Source organism: Chlamydotis macqueenii, chromosome 4, assembly GCF_036417535.1.
Source record: "Chlamydotis macqueenii isolate bChlMac1 chromosome 4, bChlMac1.mat, whole genome shotgun sequence".
NCBI lineage: Eukaryota > Metazoa > Chordata > Aves > Otidiformes > Otididae > Chlamydotis > Chlamydotis macqueenii.
The window spans coordinates 18,488,609-18,510,052 of record NC_141559.1 but is presented as its reverse complement, the minus strand read 5'-3'; the positions used below and the strand labels follow the sequence as shown (position 1 = coordinate 18,510,052).

Sequence of the window (21,444 nt, the reverse complement as noted above, 5' to 3'; positions counted from 1 at the left end):
CATTTGCTGCCTGAAAAATCTTTGCCTTTATTCCTGTTTATTATTAATGCATCTGAATCAAGATTGCTAGCACACAGGAATGGTTCTTGCTGTGAAATGGTCACCTTGTGCTCTGCATGAACTGTAAAAAGTGAATGAGAGAAGGAGGATACTCCAGACCTGTAAGTTAGTTTGCACAAGTCCAGTCTCCACTTAGCAGGAGAAGGCTTGTGCCACAGACAAGGGCTACATTTCCCTAGACAAGCTCCCTGGGATTCACAGAGAGCTCCCCCACACCCAGGTTAAAGTATTACGACTGTAAATCACTGAACAGGCAGGTATGCTGGTCTCTAGGCTAATTGCCTGAAGCAAAGTTGCTTGGTAGGTCATGAGCAGCTGATGATTTTGTCATCTTGTTTGGACCCAGTGACTTGCCCTGCTGCTGACCTGGCTTGCATGGACTTCCTTGGGTTGCTGGAAACCAGCTCAGACACACACCTGGGTGCAAGATGGCATTTGCTGTGCAAAAACCGGGGAACAGCTGCTACTCTCAGCACTTCCCAGCAATGAGTAAGTCATCCTGGAAATGGGTGGCAGGAAACTCTGCCTTCCTCCTGGGGAAAAAGTGATCTGTCCTCACTGAGTGCCCTCTCCTCTAACACCAGCCAGAGTGCTGGGTACCAGATGTGTTTAAGGTGAGATGCTATGATACTGGAGGTCTAACACGTTCTTGCCCCCTCCCATCTCCCTGCTCAGGAAGATGTCTCCACTCCCTGTTGCCACCCAGCACAGCCTCTCTGTAAGCCCTGGCTACTCCCCCGGCCCATACTGGTGTGCCATACAAAAGGGGCTTTGTGGAGATGTGCCCGAGGGAGGTAGTTACTTTTTAGCTTCCTGTTCGCTAAGCCAGAAGTAAGATTTTAACAAGGACCGTGCTAGACCAGAGCTGTTTTGCTATTGCTTAACTAGGATTGCCTGGCTCCGGGCCACTTAAAACACAAGGCCAGACCCCAGAAAAGGGCAGAGTATTGCTATGGTCACTGGAAAAACAAAACCGTACCCCTTCTTCATGTGGCTCAAACACAGCTCAGGCCTGGGGTTTCAGAGCTGGAGAAAACCTCCCCCGAGTTGGTAGGTGGAGGTGTTTGTCGGGGTGGGGGCCTGTATTTCTCCACTCAGGGATGTGGACGGGAACTGGGGGGCGTCCGTGCCATCCGGTGAGTTTTGCGGTGAGGGAGCAGCTTTCATCCTCTCCACCACAACCCACGGCCACTGCATCCGCTTCTCGGGTGGGGAAACTGAGGCGGCAGTGCTCCAGGGACCAAGGTGTGTGGCTGAGCAGTGTCCTGTGCGGTGCTGTCTGGGCAGTCTGCCTTGGCACACCTAAAGGGAGGGGAAGGTACTAGCTGGGTTTGGCAGCAGCAAACTATGCACCACACTTCATCCCTGAAAGTCCTATTGATTTAAAGGCGCGAATGCCGTCTGAGAGCTCATGACTAACTAGAAAATTAGATTAAGTTAACAAGTTATGCATTACAACACTGGCAAGATGGAACCTCTGGATTTGTAATGACAGCAGTAAAACACTGCTGCCTCATGGTTCAAAACCCTCACCAGTAGCTGATGTTAGCTTCGGTTTCTCTGCTGTTCAAAGAGTGCAGTCGGGGACAAAGCAACGACTACCCAGCTTCATGTCAGGGCCTTACCTGGAGCACTGAAAGGAGAAAGCAAGGTAGCCCCTTCCCAGGGATGCTGGGCTCAGAAGGCAGAGGCAGAGCTGTGCAGGTCTCTGGCATGGTTTTATCCTGTCAGGTTGTTTTCAAAACAGCCATTCTGCTTCTCAGAGTTTGCAGAAGATTTCCAGTAACCCTGAGGGCCATGCAAAAGGTTTTTAAGTGATAGGAGATATAGGAGATGCAAAGACAGAGGTCAAAAGCTAACTTCTTCAAGGGGAGATAAAGGCCCAAGGCTGTAAATGGCTCAGTGACAGCTGAGTCTGTGTGCGGCTTACAACCCAAGTACCTAGACCAGCTATTGTGATGCGCTTTCTCAGGAGATGTGAAACAGCTGAAAAAAAAAGACGTTTTCCTTCTCCTTGACTCTCCACCTTTTCTAACCAATCCCTTGGTGTGACTTGTATCAGAAAGGGAATGGTGATGTTGCATGTTTCAATTACCCTTTCTGCATGTAGGATCTCTATTTCCAGAGCTCTGACACTTAGCAAGGACTGGTGGCCAGTCAGTGTGCCAGGCATGAAGGGAAGGTTTTGCTCGAGGTATGTGGCATGGCATGCTTTTTTTAACTCCCATTCTTGGAGAAACCATAAAGGTTTGTGATATGGGTAGCAAAGTGCTGGTATAATTCAATTCAGTTTATATGTAAGTACCTACTGATAGCTACTTTTGTTTTCCCAACACTTCTGGATATTCAGTGTTTGTGTGCTGGGGAGAGACTTTTACTTGGGGTTGTTCTTGCCTTATAATGACATGCTGTCACTAAAGACCCACAGGAAAACAAAGCTTGTGCTGGAGAGATGCTCTGTGGCTGGTGTGAGCATCCTCCTCTTCCTTTAAAGAGTAAAGCGCTGCTCAGCCTGGAGCCTGCTCTCGTTAGGGTGAGCAACAGAGAGCTTAAATCCCCTTTACCGTAGGAATTGATACATTTTCATTGCTGATGTGATAGACAAAATATGATTCATAAGACACAAGCCTGGCACTGGAAGGCTGCTGGAAAATCCCAATTTAAAGGCTTTATGTGTAACTGAAACAAAGTGGTCTGTCACACCTCGGGAGCTGCTCAGGAATTATTTGTATTTCTTTTTGTTTGATGTACAAAGGGGCAACTTGGACCTCAGCTCCTCCTGACAGTCTGGTTGTTTCTCTGAAGCCTGCAGGTGTGCCAGATGTTTGGTCTGTGAAACACGTACCTGCAACAGGCTTCAAGCAAACCAAGTGTGCAGATGGGGGTCACGAGCAGGCAGAGCTCCTCATGTGCTGTGCACAAGGCAGGGCCCTGACACTGACCTAAACCTCCTTCCAACAAGTTGTCTGGCTCCATGATTTGTCTGACAAATTTTCTGTGCCTTTCCCTGCTTGTTTTTCCTTAAGAAACCTAGAACTGTTTTTGTATACCCCGACAGGCCATGGGCAGATGTGGTTGTGACCCTGTGGTAATCACAGTGCTCACCTTCAGTGTTGGAGGAATGCTAAATCCACGCTGTGCCCTGTGCTGCCCCGTCCTCAGGCCTGCTTGCCTGTGTTATCCCCTTGGCCAGGCAGCCGTAGCCCTGGGTGTTACAGATGCACTCTCTGCTGTCAGCACCCTGCTTGAATCAGTGCGAAACGCAGTGGGACCTTGCCCAGTAAGAGGCCTGGTTTGGGATTTGGTGCCTCATACGCGTGGCTAAGAAGGGAAGTGACTTATGTGCTTGTGATTGGATTTTCCTTGCAGGTTTGCGCTGGTAGGCAAGAGTGAAATGCGTCTGATGCCTCAGGCTGTGCCCCGCTGGCTGGTGCTTGCTTGGCCATAGGTGGCCAGAATTCGGATGGGCAGGAGGGCAGCTGCTCGCAGCAGCACCCTGACAGTGTTTCGGGAGGGAAGGGGTGTGTGTCTGTTGCAGAAAGAAACAGTCTCAGTGTCTTTGTCCTTGGCATCTGCTGCTGACGCAAGGCTAGGCCCATCACAGGCTCCACAAACAGAGCTAAAAGAGTAATCCGCTCCTAAATGCTCGCTGGAAGTGTCACGTCTCTGGGAAAACCCTTGCTGAGTCTTAGCTGTCAATGTTGTGTTGTCACGGGGTAAGCCGCCAGACCTAGTGGGCCAAAACGTTGTAAAACACATATGGTGGGACACCTTTTATGTTCTTGGCTTTCAGCAGGAACTTGATTCTTGAAGCTTTTCAGGTTTTGTATATTGGCCTTTGTGCAATTACCTGCAAATGAAAATATTTAGCTTTCTTTTCACCTTTCCTTACTGTGTTGCTCCTCCTGTTTTGGAAAATGTGGGCTAGATCTTAACAAACACCTTCCAGGTAGGATGGAGATACCTTCTGATAGATATCTAGATATCTTCTGATATCCAGAAAACTAATTTTAAAAATATATGCTACTTGCATATACTGCTTTTCCTCGCACTGCTATAGCCTTCTAATACATGCCTTGACTGCTGGGAGAAGCAGCCCTCGACGGCCCTAGATGGCTTTTCTGCCCCCCTGGACAGTGGGGGTGATGCTGCTGCTGAAGGCTCAAGAAGTTTCTCACCAAGATGCGCAATTCTGCCCGGAGCCTCCGGGGCCCTGATGGCACAGGAGGACAGCCAGACAGGCTCTGCAGGGAGAGGAGAGGGCCACAGCAGTGCACTGCCATGTTCAAGCATGGAGGGAGAGCAGCTCTCGGGTAAAGGGATATTGCTTCCATGTAGTCCCTGCCAGACCAGCCTTGTTTCACTTTACCTGAGCTACAGACAATGCAAGGAGTTTGCTTGTGCGATGGTCTTGCCTGCTTTTGCCTAGAGGTTTATTCAGCCATGCTGCTTGTGCTGCAGTGTTTTTTCTTATGGATGGAGGCCAGCGTATTTACTTGTAAATTCTTGCAGTGACTAAAGAAAATAAGGTAGGAAGCACTTGATAATTTTTTAAGGTACACTGGCTCAGAAATATTTACAGTAAAGACTGTTGATCCTAGATCCAAACAAGTTCAGTGTGTTATACTTACTTATACTAGTGAGGCTTTCCACTGACAGAATGTAATTTCTCATTTTTGTTTAATGATTGACCTTGTTTGGAAAGCAGGGAAAAGCAAACCATTTATTATTTCAGTTCTCTGGTTCCGTCTTGGATTGTATGTTTTGCATGTGGAGACACGTTGCAGGGAATTACCCATCTGGGTAAAATGACCTCTGGGCAGGAGGTGCCTTCCTAGGCAGTGACCGTGCAGCTGTGTCGCACTGCGCTTCTCCCAACAGCCCCTGGGCCTCAGATGCGTACATGTTTAAGTGCTTTGCCACCTCAAGAGCAGCTGCAAATAACATAGTGAGATGTGACAATGGTCCCATGTTTGGTCAAGTTCTTCCATGGTTAGGAAATGCTTTTGCAGAGGAAAGTCTGACTCACTTCTTTGATTCTGAAGGAGTATTCCATATCTTTGTGTGAGCTATGTATTGAGAAAGTATATATATCAGGTTTGTCAGAGTTGGGTATTTCTATGTAAGTTTTAGCATTACTTGGGATCAGACTGGGGTTCGCCATGTCAGACAGGATCACAGAGCATATGCACATTGTGGCATATGTTCAATCTTTGGGAAACTGCATTTATAGATTGGGGAAAACAAGTTGCTTTTGGCGAGCCAACCTTCATTATAGGTTACGGCAGCCCTTCCCCGACCACTGGCTTAAACAGGAAGGGAGAGAGACGTCTGCCCTGTCTTCAGCTTGACAAACCAAACTCGTCACAGTATTTTGAAATGCAAAAACCATGGTCCAAAATAACCCCATTCTTGTGTTTTGGTTTATATTTGCCATTATACTTCGCAACAGGAAGAAAACTATGTTAATTACATTTCACAGAAGAAATGTTTCTCTTGTGCTTTCCTAGAACATTCTGCAGGGAGATTTCTATGTTGAAATAAAAATCCAAACAAATAAACCAGTAGCTGTTTTCATTAGAGAGCCTAATGTCCACCTTGACGCTCATTAGAGTAGGGACTACGCAGATGAAGAGATTTCCTGGAGAGTAACAGCTGAATAACCTGCATGAAGAATTGCTCCTTCTGGGCAGAGGCCCTGCACGATGCCAAAGCACAGAAGTGTTCGTAGACCCAGCATGACAGATGCTGACCCTACCAGGTGCTCACTGAGGGGGAGGATGTAGGTGGGCACTGTGTGTGCTGAGGTGGGCACCTTGCACAGCACCTGGGTTACACCACACTAAGTAATCTGGGAAGCTGTGGCGTTGCTTCCTATGTACAGAGATGCTGAACAGGTGTCAGGCAGGAAGGATCCTCTGCTTTCATTCCATCAAATTCAGAAAAGTTATTCCTTTGGATTCCTATGACAAGAACTTAGAGAGAATGGACAACAGGGAGTTTGTATTGTGTTGGCAGGAATGGAGAGATACTGTGACTAGTCTCTTTCAGAACTAATTTCTAGCTTTTTAAATTACCTGTGTGTTTCCAACCTGTTTTCCATCAGAGGCTCAGTTACTTTGACCAACTTGCTGTCTTTCAGAGCTGATTGCTCGGAGGAGACACGTTCCCAGGAAGCCAGGAGATGTGCACACAGCCTAATGGAGTTGGGGGAGCTCAGATTTCCCCAGAGGGCACAGACCTGCTTGCTGTACAGTAAAACAAAGACTCATTGGGCAGCTGTCTGAAACCAGAACAGGGAGAGAAGCCAGTGCTCTGGGGAAGCTTTCTCAGCTGGGAGCAGAAGGGTACTGGAAAAACCTCACCAGCATTGCCATCGGGGTTGTCTCTGTTGAAACCAGAATATAACTTGTTGATACCAGTACTGAAGGGGCTGGAATACAACTGATAATTGTAAGTCAGGCTGCGATGTTTATACACGGTTGAATTGTGTAAATGGCATGAATAATCTCTTGCCCACAAAAAACAATGGGGAAGCCTGTTCATAATTTAATTCTTAGCGTTATGGATGAGCAGTGTAGTTAGTGCTCATCAATGGAATTTTTATGGAAAACAGCTTTAACACAGAATAACACCAATTCAGAAGGAATAACTGGGGATGAGCAAATGGCAGTGCTAGCAAGACTGTCACCAGAGCATTGCATATTGTTTAAGTGATGGCATCTTGAAAATGGTAATGAAAGGTAATTGACTCTTTCAGTCTGTCCGTATTACAGATTCAGGCCTGGAAGAGTTGTTGGCTTTCCAGGAAAGATCTCTTAGATATTGACCCAGACCCCTGGACAGCCCAAGCAGCTGATATGTAACAAGGGAGTGCCTGGGCTTTCTTTTGCCCCTGTTAATTGCTGTGTGGGGATGGGATAGGGAAGCAGAGCAGCCCAAGCAGACAGGCTAATTGTCAGCAGGCTGTATCGTGGTGAAACAGGAGCAGCTCTGCTTTCTTAAGCTTCAATTTGCAGTGTTTGTGTAGCCCACGTAAGAAAAAAAAGCTGTCCTCTGCTTGCTTCCAACGCGCAATCTGTGTATGTGTGAACATAGCTGTTTTCACTGAAGTCTATAGGAAAGATTTCCTGTTAAAGAAAGACATTTAAAACCTACAGCCAGAGAATGCAATTACTTGGCCAGGGTAACTTTTATATTTTTTTTCTATTCTGCCTTCCTATTGTTCTCTGCTTTCCATCTCCATAATGATAAGAAATCAGTACATTAAGAGAAATGCTAGCATAATTGTGAGTTCAGAGTGAGATTTTTAGTATTTCTTGGGCATTTATGCCTTGTCTGAGGCATTGGCAGTATTGAGCTAGGAGCTGATAACCAATGGGCAAATTATTATTGCATCAAATCTTATAGTTGCCTCCCTTTAAAAACTTATTTAATAGTCCTCACCCAGAACCCAATAACTGCATGATCAATAAGGACAAGCTTGTGCCCATACAACAGCTTTGCGAGATCAGAGCCATAATGAATATTAATTTTGCTGAAAATTACTGAAGTCACATGCTATAGCATAAGGGTGAGAAGGGCAGGTACAGTAGATATGAAGTTAAATGAAAGACTACTTAAAAAAAAGATTTGCCATAGTAGTTTGCATTTCTTAATATTTTGATACTACTGCTTTTTTAGATAGTTATCATTGGAAAATCTACATTATTCCTATCATCTTTAGATCAGCAGTGTTGCATCCCAACAATGACACTCATAGTACTGGCCAAAAAGAGACACAAGAGTGTTTGCTGAACAACCCACTTCCCTCTATCCCTTGCTCCAAGATTTGGTCACGCATTTTCTCTTGTAGGAATCTGTGCTAAATGGGACTGTTGTTGTGTTAAACTGATCCCTCTCATGACAGTAGCCACCTAGCGAAGAGGTAGGATGACTGAATCCACTAATCTGAAAGACTGGAAGGTATATCTAAAAATGCTCAGTGCATCAGCCTGGCCTCATCTGGGGTAGAGGCAAAGGAGACATCCATGGCTGTGAATATTTGTCGAAATTAAGCCCTCCTCTTCCCATCTGTATTCAAGCCTGAAACAGGGGGCTCGGATTTATCTCACTGGGACTTACTTGCACCATTGCATACAACTGGAGCGTGGTCCAGTGCACTCTTTTGGTGTTGTTTTTTGCTTTTTGTGTAACTTCTGTGTGACTCAGAACTCCAGAATTTTCTTTGGTCCAGAAAGTGGAATTTAAAGTATTAACTGTATGTGTGTGCGTATGTTAGTATATCTGAGCATCTCTGTGTGTACTGCTGTGGCTGAGCCAAAGCAAAGCAGTGCTGCAGGAAGCCTGCTCTGATCAGGCTTTCAGCCTGCAATATAATTACGCCTCCAGTTTTCAAGGAGTAAAATTCTAGCCACTTTGTGCATGGAGGCAAACACCGAGGTTTCTCTCCATACTGAAGCCTGTCCTGGGGGAAGTCCATTTCTTTTTGCAAAAGGTGAAGACAGAAGAACCCATTCTCCAGAAGTCACTCATCTAAGCAGTTTTGCTAGCTGGATGCTGACCTGCAGCCAGCTTTGTTGTTTTTTGGGGTTTTTTTTTTTGGGTTTTTTTTTTTTGTTGTTGTTGTTTGTTTGGTTGGGTTTTTTTGCTGTAGCCACCACACTATTTCTTTTCCTCTGTTTAGCACACCCAGAGAGCCTAGATAGCGTAGCTGAGCCAAGGCACAGTTGCCTGAGCTATGAGGGTAGTGCAGGAGTAGGAAGTGTCAAGGATGCAGGCAGCAGCGTGGTCCTGCAGGGCTCAGACAAACAGGTTCCCATGGGCTGCAACTGTCTGGGTGCCAATGGAGGTACAGGTGCCAGAATTTCTACAGTGCTTCCCACAGGGACCAGGGGGCATGGTAATTGCTTTTCAGCAGCCTGCTGAGAGCACAAAGTTATCTGTTGATGACCTGCCTTACCTCTATGATTTCCAGTCCAGCTGAGCCCATGTTACTGCCCTGCTGCCTGAGGTGAGACCAACACAGCTCCAACAAGCAGTTGTGCTTCCTCATTTTGTTTAATTAATTGCTTAGATGAGAATTAGGCTGTGTTTCAACATCAGTTATTTTGGGTATAGCAGATCAAGTTTCTCCATACAGAACGGATGTTGCTTCCCAAAATTGCCTGTCATCCTCTGTGTTCACATTTTCCACGGGTGAGGAGAAGTCATTTGACTTCTTTGTGATAAACAAGACTCAGCGAGCAAACAGCAGTTCTGGCTTGTTATTTATTGACCAGTAATGTTTTTCCTAATGCAAAGAGCCCTGATGCTGCATACGCTTCTCGAGTTAGCTGCCCTGTAAGCTGCCCCTTCTCACTGTTTGCTTCAGAGCCTGCTGATTATTCCAGTTTCTTAGGTTTTCCTTTCCTCTAGTTAATGTATAGCTGGAGTTTGCTTCCTGCTTCACATCCATATGCCAACCACAGTTTGCCATTTATTCTGCCAAATTTATAGCTACATGCTTAACCAATAATCTGTCTAGGTAGCAAGTATGAATTATGTGCAAAATGTTATTTCCTAAATCTGGATGTGATTATCTTTCAACTGTGTATTTCAAAAAAAGCACCTCCCTTCCAAAGAGAGCTGGTAAGCAAGGAGGGAGAGCAGGGGCTTGCCAGAAGTGTGCTGCTGTGTTCCCATACCTAGCAGGCTGTCTGTCTTCCCGACTAGCCACGCTCAGTGTGCCTCTACACAGTTCCTCTGTATCACAGGATGCTGAGCTCCTAGTCCTCAGTGCTGGGCAGGGTCAGGGACTGACCAGGAGGTGACAAATCTGGGGAGTAAGGGCACCTGTCCCACATACATGAACTGCCAGTTCAGCAGATATTACATAGGTACTTTACAAACCAAAATAGTTTTGTGTTCCAGTCCTGCTGAAAGGGAGGCAGAGAAAAAAGAAAAACTGACTGAAAAAGAGGGAGGGGAGGGGAGGGTACCTTTCCAATGAAAAAAAAAAACAACCCTTTTTTACTTTTTTTCCCAGACACTTGTATTACCCATAATCTGCACTATTCAGTGTATCAATTTATCCTATTCACTTGAAAAATTATACAATTAGGAAAATTAACATCTCTTGACTTGCTGATGGCAATACCTGTCAGGTGTGAGTTACTACTTCCCATTCCATCAAAAAACCCCAATTTCTAAAAATGGAAAGGATTAATACAATGTTAATATGCAGAACACAAGAAGAAATTGCTGGATCTGAGTGATATTCTCTATTGGCATGCTGAATCCATATTGTACAAGAGGTGGCTACCCCAAAACCAATTAAGATGAAGTATCCTGACACGCAGGTGTCCTGGCTTTCCAAGATGGAACCAAAATATTCCATTGCCGTAGTGAAGCCTACTTCCTGCAGAGCTCCTGCTTGGACAGGCTTCGAGGGAAAACAGCCTCATCACCTCCGAGCCTGAGCAAGCTGCAGGGAATCTCTCCGTGACTCAGTTGGGATGGCAGAGGCCTTGACCCTAGCCTGCTGGTTTTTGGTTCCCCCACAAAATCAGATGAGCTTCTCGGCCAAATTACTTCCTCTCCAAATCCAGTCCCCAACTCTTTAATTTCCCTTTCTGCAGGCCCACAGATAGGTTTTTTTCCTCCCACTCCACTGGCAGGGGCTCCACACCCCCATGCATAGTGCCCGGCAGATGTTTGCTTTCACACTGACTCAGTTTTGCACTCGTCTCACCTCAGACCACAGCAGCCCTAGACCGAGAGTTAAGCAAACTGGTCACAACAAAACCTGAAACCACGTGAAATCCGAAGGGTTTTTGGTGTGTAGCCCAGCCTGGCTCTGAGGTCAGGTTCACTGACAGGGTCACAACCTGTCCTTAGCAGTCCGGCTCTGCTTGTATACTGCACGCTTCACCTTCTCCAGACTTTTTCGAGATAGAAAAGTCAGGGCAGGCTGCAGACAAGAGACCTTGTGTACAGATAACCACAGATATGCGGGCTGCGATCCTGTGTTGCGTAATGCCCGGCACCTCTCCAAATTATGTTTTGTGCTCGCCCTTTCCAGGAGCCTCTCAGACAGCGTGTCTTCTAAAAGGTTTGTCTCTGGGATTGGTAGCAACCCTTTCTGGACTCTCTGCTCCTCAGAAGTGTGGAAACATGACGGGAGCTCATCATGGTATATGTGGAATGTAAAATCAAGGCTTCTGTGTGATAAGGATTATGAGGGCACAGTTAGGACTCATCCTTCGTGGTGCGGTATAGGAATGCAGTGCTGATCTCGGTTACGCACAGAAGCAGTGCACTGGTGGCTGCAGAGGAGGACTTGGCCCATCATCTTCCCCGTCCACCTCTTCTCTGTCGTGCTGTGCTGTAATCTGTTCTGCTTCTTGCGTTTCTGGCAGTGAGGGGGTAGCTCTTTGTGCTTTGCCAGCGGAGCTTAGCGAAGATGCAAGTGGAGGGGTGCTGGGCGTGCAGTATCGTGGTGCCCTGCCAAAAGCTCTTGCACTAGGTGGAACGGGCATCTTGTGACTTTCCAAGTTTCACAATGCAGAGCAAGAAGATGCTGTTCTTTCCATACCCATTCTGCATATTCAGATTTTTCCATTAGTGTCCTTTCTGACTAGGAGGAGAAAATCTTGCAGTAGGATTGGAAATAGGGAACTGAGATGGCAGAGGGAAGAGAGAGGGAAACAACTTGTCATGAAGTTTTGCAATGTTTGTCCATAAAGCAATCTTCTGTGAAGCTCTTTCCTGCCATTGAATTCCCCTTAGTACTGAGACTGTGAAGCCTGAGCTCGCAGGCTGATGGTTATTTTCTTCTGAGTATGTAGAGGAGTTAAGCACATGTGCCCTGCATGCTTTCCTTCATCCTAGAGCATTATCTCTGCAGCAGTGTTCAGGCTCCAGAGCCAACATCTTAAGAGAGCGAATCGAGCTCAGCTCCCATTGGGATGCTGAAAGTCTCATTCTCCTGTTCTCAAACAATTGCTTTTTGAGGGTTACATACATCACTGAATGGCACAGTCATGAAAAAAAGTATGTACACTAGATATACTTTCACTGGTTGCTTTTATTTCTAATGGTAGTTCAGACTATTATTGTGTTTATTAAGTTATCCAGCTGAAACAAATGCAATTCTTTTTCTGCAATTCTTTCTGCTAAAATACAGCCACAAACCCAGCATGGGAGTGTCTGGTGTTTTGCTCTTCATTCTGGTAACTATGATGACCTGAAAATAACATAATGTTTCTCTGCTGGTTTAATTCCTATTGCTGCTGCTCCACTGACTTCAGTATTAAAATACATTAATTCCAACAGGAAAAAAAATCCGGAAAGAAAATATTTTTTTCTAGCTGGCTTTAAAAGTAAAGGGAAGAAACATCAGCAAGGTTCCATTTTAAGAAGCTACAGACAGCTGGACTGTATTTATGCTGTAGGAAGAGCAGCCTCTTGGCTCTGTGAAAGCTGGGACCTGACTGAGGCTTTTCAGCCTCCTGGATTTGTGGACCACAGCTGTATGGCAGTGTCTCAAATACTTATTTTTTTCTTCAGTTTCCAAAGCTGTTCTTAAAAAGGCATTTGAAAAAGTGAACAGGTAGCAATTAGTCACAGAAGTCAGAGGAAACAAGCGAGTGGGCTCTCTTTGCCCAGAGGGAAGTAAGGACAGACCATACAAATATGCTATCTGTCAAACACCAGCACTTTCTAACATGCTGTATGCTTCTGGTGGGATTGTTTCCCAGAAAGTCTCTGTTCTGTCCTGATTAATCGCCTACCACAGCTCTGGGACAGTGGTGTGCCTAGTTCTGCAACACCCCCAGGAGTGGCTAGGGCTGACTCCGGGAAAGAAAGAAACCATAACTCCCTGTGTTGCCTGAATAAGGGTTAAATAGAGCTTACCTTGCCAACCAGTTGTTCCAAGCCGTGCTGCAGATCGGAAGTGACAGGGAGACTGGAAGGTCATGGACCTCACATTGTTCTGAACTGCCCTGTCACTGCATGAGAGGTTTTGCTTGGGAGAAACTTGCTGCTGCTTGTTTGACTGCTGTTCTATTTTGGAAATGCTCTAAGCGGTGCAAAGCACAACATTGGCAGCTGTGCAGCACAGCATGTGTTACTGGGGTGCCCCGCTCGCACGTGCAAGGAGGGAATCTGTTGTAATTTCTTTATCAAACAGATCTGACACCTGTATCGCTTCTGCATGCCAAGTACTCCCCTAGGCCTGGACACAAACACCGTGGAGGTCTATTGAAGAGGCAGAAGGGTTTTTTTTTAAGCCTACAAGCTATTGAATGGAAGCTTTTCCCCACTTTTGAAGCTTTAATTGGGAAAATTCAAGGGCTTTGGGGGATATATTATATTGGCTGATATGCTTAGTTTCCAAGGTACTTTTCAGGAGTATTTTATGGTGGCAATGCAAGAAAGTTTTGGTTTTCAGCTGTTTTTCACAGAAACCACAGTTTACTAAGTCTGCTTTTCTTTGGGACATTCTAGCTGCAAAACAGTTACTTACAAGAGTGCTGCCAAGCTGAGATTTCTTGGTGTTTTCACTTGATGGTGTTCTTCATGCTGCTGAAGAAATTAATCTCTCTCTCTCCCAGTCTTAGTCTTTGTCATATAGATTATGTTGTTCTGGTCTCCCCCAAGACCCTTTTTTTGGTGAACAAACCTAAACAAAAGCCAGCTCTCCTGAGAGACTAGTCATTACAAGCAGGCTGGGATTTCCCATGCTGGCCAAGGATATCACTAGGCATCACACTGATGTCTCAGCCGAGGGCCTTAGGTACATGTCGGAGGTTGCACAGGGAGGCACCAATAGTGCTTCGCGACGACACGAAATGGCAGCCCAACCACATGTTCCTAACACAGCAGAAGTTGGAAGAAATTGTGGTCAAAAGCTTTGTTTGACATGATAGCCAAGTAGAAAATGTCCCCTACATGCAACAAATTACAGCCTGTCATGGTCGCGCTCCGCACAGACGCTGACAGCTCTTGGAAGCTGAAATCATGTACCCTCCCACCTGTACCAGTTCAAGCAAGTTGCTTCTGCTGTGCCTCCGCCAGCCAGGTGCTCTCTCGAGAATTAGGCATTTTAATGTGGAAAGTGAAAATGGTGAAAGTTTCCCCCCTTTCTGCCCTGCTTGTTCCTTATCTCCGAGAGGGCGAGAAAGCACTACCTCCTACCAAGGCAAAGGATTTCTCAGCTAGACGAAATGATTTACAGGATGAATAACCACATAATGACGGGCATGAGACAAGTGCTAAATTTACTACAGCTCTGTACTAGCTGATCTTGCATAAAATGAGGCCATTTGGTAATAACTGTCGCTTCACATCCTGCTTCTGATTACTGCAAAATATCACTGTTGTTCCTTAGCTCTTACAAAATCAACCATATAGCTTTGGCAACGGTACTCAGAAACGCTCCCATCTCCCAGCACACTGGAAATATCAGTTTCTTGCCAGAAACAATTCCCTGGGAGTCACATAGCGTCTCTGCTAAGAGACATGTGTTCCAGGTACTCGCAAAACATTTACCTTGAAAAGCCACAGGGATAATTGACCTGTACAGGAAAGTCTTTCAGGAAGACTGTGTTTCTAATGGCTTTGGCTTCTTGATCAGGATGACTGATAACTGCTGCTGAACTTGGTGAAACAGGTTGTTTACAAGTCCTGACATAAAGGGTATTTTCCTGAAAGTCTGATAGACAGTAATATACCATTATGCAGATTGCATATGCTGGAAGGTTCTTGTTTTGGCCAGAAAACAGTGCTAGGAGATTTTTCAGTATAACGTTACTCAGTTCTGTGTCTCTTGATGAACAGTTGGTAGAGAAAGTAGGTTTTTGCAGGCTCAAAATTTGACCCAGAATATGTGCGGGTAGGACAGGAGAGCAGGACACACCATACTCAGTCTCACATCCAGTGGTGTGGGCCACCGAGCTTCCCTGTGTCTCACGTTCTTGCTCTGTAATGCAGAAGTATTTTTTTTTCTTACCAGACACGGGAGCTACAAGTTGCACTAATAATCTGTATCAGTGTTTGCCATCAAAGGTAGTCGGCTGTCTAAGGGCCTGGTTTGGGATTCCCCGGAGTCAACAGCAGCGGCCTTTTGAAGCAGTTCTAGTTACTAAGTAATAGCAATGTTTTATAATTTACGACATAATACTCAAACCAAAACTTCTAAATAGCGTCCACTTACATCTTGAGTCCTGCCTCTGCATTCAAGGGCTTCAGCAAACTGGTTTCCAGAAGCACTGAGCTGAAGATGTGATGGGAGATGATACAAGCTATCTAAATCTGCAGAAGATCGCAGATCAAGGCTTTTTTGCTTGAAAAGTCTTTGCTGAGTTAGTAAATAATAATGGTCACATAGCTCCAAAAATAAAAGCTAAGACAGTCCTCATTCAGGTGGGTGCATACACGGGTTCATGGACATGCAGAACTATTAAAGATGTACTACCTTTTTATCCTATTCTCCTCCTAGGGTATTAGAATACTCTATTAAGCAGACTAAGTTAAACTTCTAATTGTTGCTGATCCTAGCTCTAAAATATAATTACGTAGGTGCATGTGATGATGTGACGGGCAGTTGCTGAGCTTACTTGAGTGTGTTTCTCATAGTGTTTCTAAACATGCCACAGAAATGTTAGTAAGCGCAGGATAATTGGTAACAAGGGCTGGGACAACAAGATGTCCATTTCATTGCTGCTTGACTAAGGATACATGAAATATTAGCTGGGTAACAGAAATGAGGAGAAAGATAACTGCTTTGAAAGATTATGAATATTCTGCCTTCTAAAAGGGCTGCTTGGAATGTTTTCCTGTGCTTGAACGACACTTCATTGTAATTTTAAAGAAACAACAAACAGAAGAGAGTCTTGAGAGTCTTACAGCACATCACAGATGAGGCAGAACCTGTCCAAGCGATGCGCTGCCAGAACAGATCTGTTGCCCATCAGTGGGCTGATGCACTGCTCCGTAGCAGATGTGTAATTTCATCCCATAATGCCCTTTGCTAATCATGGTACTCCTTGTAGTGGAGCTGCAGCTGCCTCTTTTTCTTTCTTCAGCTAGAAAAATATCTGGAATTTGGTCCCTGGAGCGGGTTTGGTGCAGCAGACAGCTGTAGCAGGTGACTCAACTGAAGCACCTGAGAAAGTGGATGAAACTAGAAAGGACCCAGATGGGACACAAATAAATAGAAAAGGAATGAGAATTTCTGACAATGGTGCATGACTCCTTTTTAATTAGACTATCAATGTCTCTTGAATACCTTTCCAAACAAGTTTCTAGATGCCAAGTGCCTATGAGATACACTAATAGGATTTTTTTTTAACCTAGTTCGGATCAAAAAGGCAAAGGCCATATTCTGCACCCTGTCTTTGTGATTCTTGTTACGTGTATACCCTGGAGAGCAAATCTACGACTTTGTGTAAGCATTAACAGCTTTTTGGGGAGTTTTATGTTCAGGTCTCCTTCCTCCTGCACACATTACCTGTTTCTATCCCCCACAGAACAAGGGAGGAAAGGTTTCTGGGAAACTGGGCTCTGCCTTTTTGTAAAAGGAGGACAGACGTGCCCTGAAGTCCTCCTACACGATACCAAATGCTGTGCATTCAACAGACCTGCTGGTTAATGATCTTGCCCATAAGTAATGTTTTAACCATAGAGTAGCTTTTGTTTGCTTCAAAAGCCACAAAGCCAAAGAGGAAGTGTAGGAGAACGTGGGCAGGACGGTGGCCAGGAGCCTCATGACCTCATCTTTTTCCGCCACGCGGGGATTGGTGGCCATGCCTGGGACAGGGTTTAAATTCCCTGAGGCTGGAGATGTCAGGCAGTCAGGGGACGAGGGGAGAAAGCCAGAGCTACTGGGAGCCAACTGGCTGGAGCTGCTGCTGGGATCACTAAGAGGGCTCTTCTCACAGGTGACTCCTCTAGCACCAGAAAGGTAATTTTTTTCTTTTTTTTTTACCTGATATGTGCTATTCTGTCAGCAGCTTTAGTTGAGGAAGCATTGGACAGGAAATCTTTGAAAACTGCTTTGCTGGACAGGGACATTTGATGTTTCTCTGTGGAAAAAGGTCTGCTTTTATAGGGGAAGGTTGCTTTAGCAGTGCAAGGTACTACACATAATCACCAGGTAAAATCCATGTGCTAATAGATGTTGGGAGGAGGTTACCGAAAACTCTGCCACTGAGTCAAGTGCTGGAAACTCGAAGCTGGTACTTGGACACAGAAAGCTTTCTCCCTCATATAACCACTGTCTGGCAGTATCCCTGTTTCTCCTAGCAGGCTTGCAGTTTGTGCTGCACACTACTGAATGGATGGGACATGCACCCTTCTCTGTCTAACTCCTGAAATTGCAATACCTCTATTAGAGTGCCCTGTCTCAGCTTTATTAATGTATTTTAAGTGTAGCCTTTCTTTCCTGCTATGATTTACTAAAGCTTTAAATGCCTCTTCTTCATCAGTAAACCAGTTTAATTTCTCAGGGATGTTGCTTATCCTGGGAATTGGTCTGTCAGCACCAAAGTTTACTGTAGCTCAGCACTCTCCTAATTTCATCAGGAATCCTCATTTATCAAAATGCTAAAACTACAATGTGAGCAGATACTTCACTTCATCTCTTGCTTGGAAACACAGGTCGTTTGGTTCAAACTTCTGCAGGGGTAAATAAAGACCTATTAATAAAAGCAGTTGATGTTCATATAAACTGAGTTTACTCACAGTGACTCCAGTTAGTAATCCTGAAAACTAGTTTTAAAATAACTGAAAAGAGAATCTGAGCTGGGCTTGTCTTGTCCTGTCTCTTTTCACAAAATGATGTTAAATGAATGATGATAAACCTAAGCTGATCTTCATAGTACTTTGTTTTTCACAAAGCTTTTCCTTTTGCCAGTGCAAGTTAGATGACTGGAGGAGTCCGTTCACCCTCTCAGTGTGGCTACTCTCAGCCCTTCTCAGTATCTGGTTTTAAAATTCATGTAGCTTTTGAGTTGTTAAATCATTACAAAACGGGCTGAGTGTGAGGCGGTGATGGAGGACAGGGAAAAGACGGGCATGGGCAGTTTGAATCCTTAGCAGAGAGCTGGTCTCGGTACAGTGAAGAACACCAGGAGAAAGAAAAAGCATGTGGCATTTTTTGTGGTATTTTACCTTGTTGGTTCACAGTTTCAAAATATTTTCCAGGTAAAACATCACAATGAAGGTGGCAGTTCTGTGTTTATGCATTATCAGTGTCGCTGCTGCATGGCCAGTGAGTAAATCACAGATGTGTATTAGCAATCACATATTTTCTTTGCACATTAGCAAGAAATTAATACTGACAAATGCTTTTTCTCTTTTCTCTCTTCAAGGTTGGTAAATCCAAGCAGCATGCCACTTCTGCCAGCTCCGAAGAAAAATACGTAAGCTCCTTTTGTCTTTCTATTAGTTTTATTTAATAAATCCTTTTTGGTTTTTTTTTTTTTTCTCTAATACACATTGTCCAATACTTGTTTTATGACTGTGGCTGCCTGCAGAACATGTCCACACCTGGTTGTTATGAGCCAGTTTCTCAGGCAGCCAAAGCAGAGAGCCACTGAATTCAGTAGACTTTTGCCATGCTAGGCTGGTACCTGGTTGTGGACTCTTGTTATAGTTGTGTCTCTGGACCAGCACTGGAAATGTTTTTTTCTTAATGAAAAATGTGTAAGCTATCAGTTAAAAAGAGCAAAGGCCTGTAGCATGGCACAACTACTATAACCCGCATTCATTAGTGTGGATCAGATGACAATATTTGGTATTGGAAGAGCACTTTAATCCACTTCCCATGAATATCTGGAGTGCTGTGAGTGAATGGTAGTAGTCTTGTATATAGCTATTTGATTTATACTCCATCGCCAGCTACTGCCCATGTGAAATTAGTTATCTACTCTGAGAATCAGCTACTGCATTTAGCTTAGAGTCTTCATGATGTGGAAGATAAATCATTCCTGGGAGAAGAACCTGAGAATTAGCAGAACTGATGGTCGTTAGCTATAACTCAAAATTTCACTCAATAAAAATGAGCTGGAGTAACTGATCTGAAATTCCCCAAGCTCTGGCACTGCCACTGGGAGAGGCACATCTTCTTTATTATAGTTTTTGGGTATAACATTAATCTGAGATCACAGCTTGTTCTGAGTCCTCTTCCTGTTGCAATGAATTGCTGAGGACACATCCTGTACAAAAGGAGTATGCATTGCAGATGCCCCATCAGCCTGCAAACAGAGGTTGTGATGCAGGCAGCTCTGCCTGCTCTTGTATGCTCCTTTATGGATTTAAATCACCTTTTTTCATTTTCTGGAAGGATCCCCGGAGCCATCTCTCACACAGGCATTACCACCACCATGTGAATTCTCAGTCTTGGGAGCGTCTGCAGCACTCACAGAATGACGTGGCATCACCTCAGCAGGTATGTGCAACTAACTGGAAGAGAAAGAATAGCATCTTTCAATGCCAAGATTTGCATGTTAGGATTAAATGTTGAAAGAATAGTTAACGTGCTGATCAGCTCTATTGTTTGTGCCCTGGTGTGCTAATAGTAAGTTTGCTGTTGTTTTCAGACTCTTTACTCTTCAGAAGAAAGCGTGGATGTCCCAGTAAAACCGGTAAGTGTTTTGAACAGCAAAATGTCGGTTGAGTGCTGCAGGGCAGCCAGTGTATAGCAGCACTCATTGTCCTCAACCAAATACAGTTCTCTTGGTAACATCTCTCCCTAAATAAAACAAAGCTTCAGGCAGGGTGAGGTGAATTCAGAGCAATTCATGCACTTAGTTCTTCAATAGTGCATAAGCCCTGGGTGAGCAGGCAGATAACAGTATTCATGTCTCATATATGTTCATTTGCCTGATGGATAACAAATGCTTTCCAGCACTTTCCTGATGTGTCAAGCAAGAGCCATGAAGATGTGGATGATGATGATGATGATAATGATTCCAATGACACAGATGAATCTGATGAGGTTGTCACCACTTTTCCCACGGATATTCCAGTAACTGCACCCTTCCCTCCTTTCCCTTTCACCCGAGGAGACAACGCTGGCAGAGGCGACAGTGTGGCTTACAGGTTGAGGGCGAAAGCCGCACTGGTGAAGGCTATCAAACTCCGCAAAGCTGCAAAAAAGGTAAATAGTGCTAAGTAGCAGTACCTAGGTTTTTGGGAAAGGGTAGTGAACTTGAAAATAGACATGTTATTTTATGGGAGTTAGCTTTGAAAATGATTTGTAGGGGGAAAGCTAGGCGTAAGTGAAGGAATGTATTTGCTTTCTTGGAATACCCGGAATTGGTGAGGGCTGTCGATGTGCAGTGGCACGAATTGCAGCCTGCAGCTGTAAGCTGTGCAATTCTGCAAGTGATGTACTTACACATGTGAAATCTGAGGCTAGGATCAAACCTGAGTTTCTTGTAATGCGAAAGGTTCATGCAACTTCATAAAAAGACAGCAGCGTCTCCGAGCAGAGCTGTATCATACAGGCTTTGAGTGTCCCTGCATTCTGCACAGCTTGCTTTGTACCTGGTCACAGATCAGCTCCTCAGGAGTGACAATGACTCCTTGTTCTGCTCTGTAACACAGCTCATTGCATATGATGCCACCGAGGAGGATGAGAGCGCCCTGGATGCCGACAGCCAGCAAGCGGGGCTCTCCCAGGAGGATCCTGCTGTCCGCCGCACCCTGGGGAAGCACACCATTAGCAGGGAGTGGGCTGACAAGAGCCACGAGCAGGACAGCAGCGAGCTGGACAGTAAGCTGCGTGACCGGAGCATGGAAAACGACAGTCGGCAGAAATTTGACAGCCGTGAGATGGAAGGAGATGATGAGAGCAAGGCTAGCATCAGAGGGGACAGCCACCAGAGCCTGGAAAGCAAGGAGAGCCAGGTCCATGTTTCGTCTGAGATCCCTGATGATAACAGCAATCAAACGCTGGAGAGTGCCGAGGATGCTCAGGATCATCACAGCATCGAAAATAACGAAGTCACCTTTTAAAGGGAGACAAATGTGATTTGTTCCCTTCTTTTTGAATTCCTACCTAAGGGGAGGGGGGAGTAGCTTCATGTCGGGTAACTGTTTGTAAATGTATAGCGTGTGGTCGTTTTTCGGGTTTGGGGCAGCAAGCAGTTCGGGGCGGCCTCCCCTCGGCCGCCAGCAGCGCCAGCTCCTCGCACTGCACATGGCGCCGGCCGCTGGGACGCAGTCGGCGGAGGCATGGGGCAGCCAGACAGATGCTGCCGGACGCACGGGGCTAGCGCTACCTCTCTGGCATGCTGCTCTCTGTACTGCCAGCCTGTATTTTGCTGTAACTGGATTGAAATAAAAACACAAAACCCTGTAGCTGTGGGCTGTGTTAGTGTATGCTGGGGTGGG

General features: G+C 45.3%; 1 protein-coding gene across 1 annotated transcript; it reads left to right on the top strand.

Moving 5' to 3' along the window:
* The first annotated feature begins 16,918 nt into the window (after positions 1-16,918).
* On the top strand, positions 16,919-21,411 carry SPP1 (secreted phosphoprotein 1). Its single transcript, XM_010119303.2, has 7 exons — positions 16,919-17,008; positions 18,250-18,316; positions 18,417-18,467; positions 19,391-19,495; positions 19,647-19,691; positions 19,955-20,206; positions 20,656-21,411. The coding sequence occupies exons 2-7, from the start codon at positions 18,263-18,265 to the stop codon at positions 21,064-21,066; spliced, it is 918 nt and encodes a 305-aa protein (XP_010117605.1). The 5' UTR covers positions 16,919-17,008; positions 18,250-18,262; the 3' UTR covers positions 21,067-21,411.
* Positions 21,412-21,444: the final 33 nt, after the last annotated feature.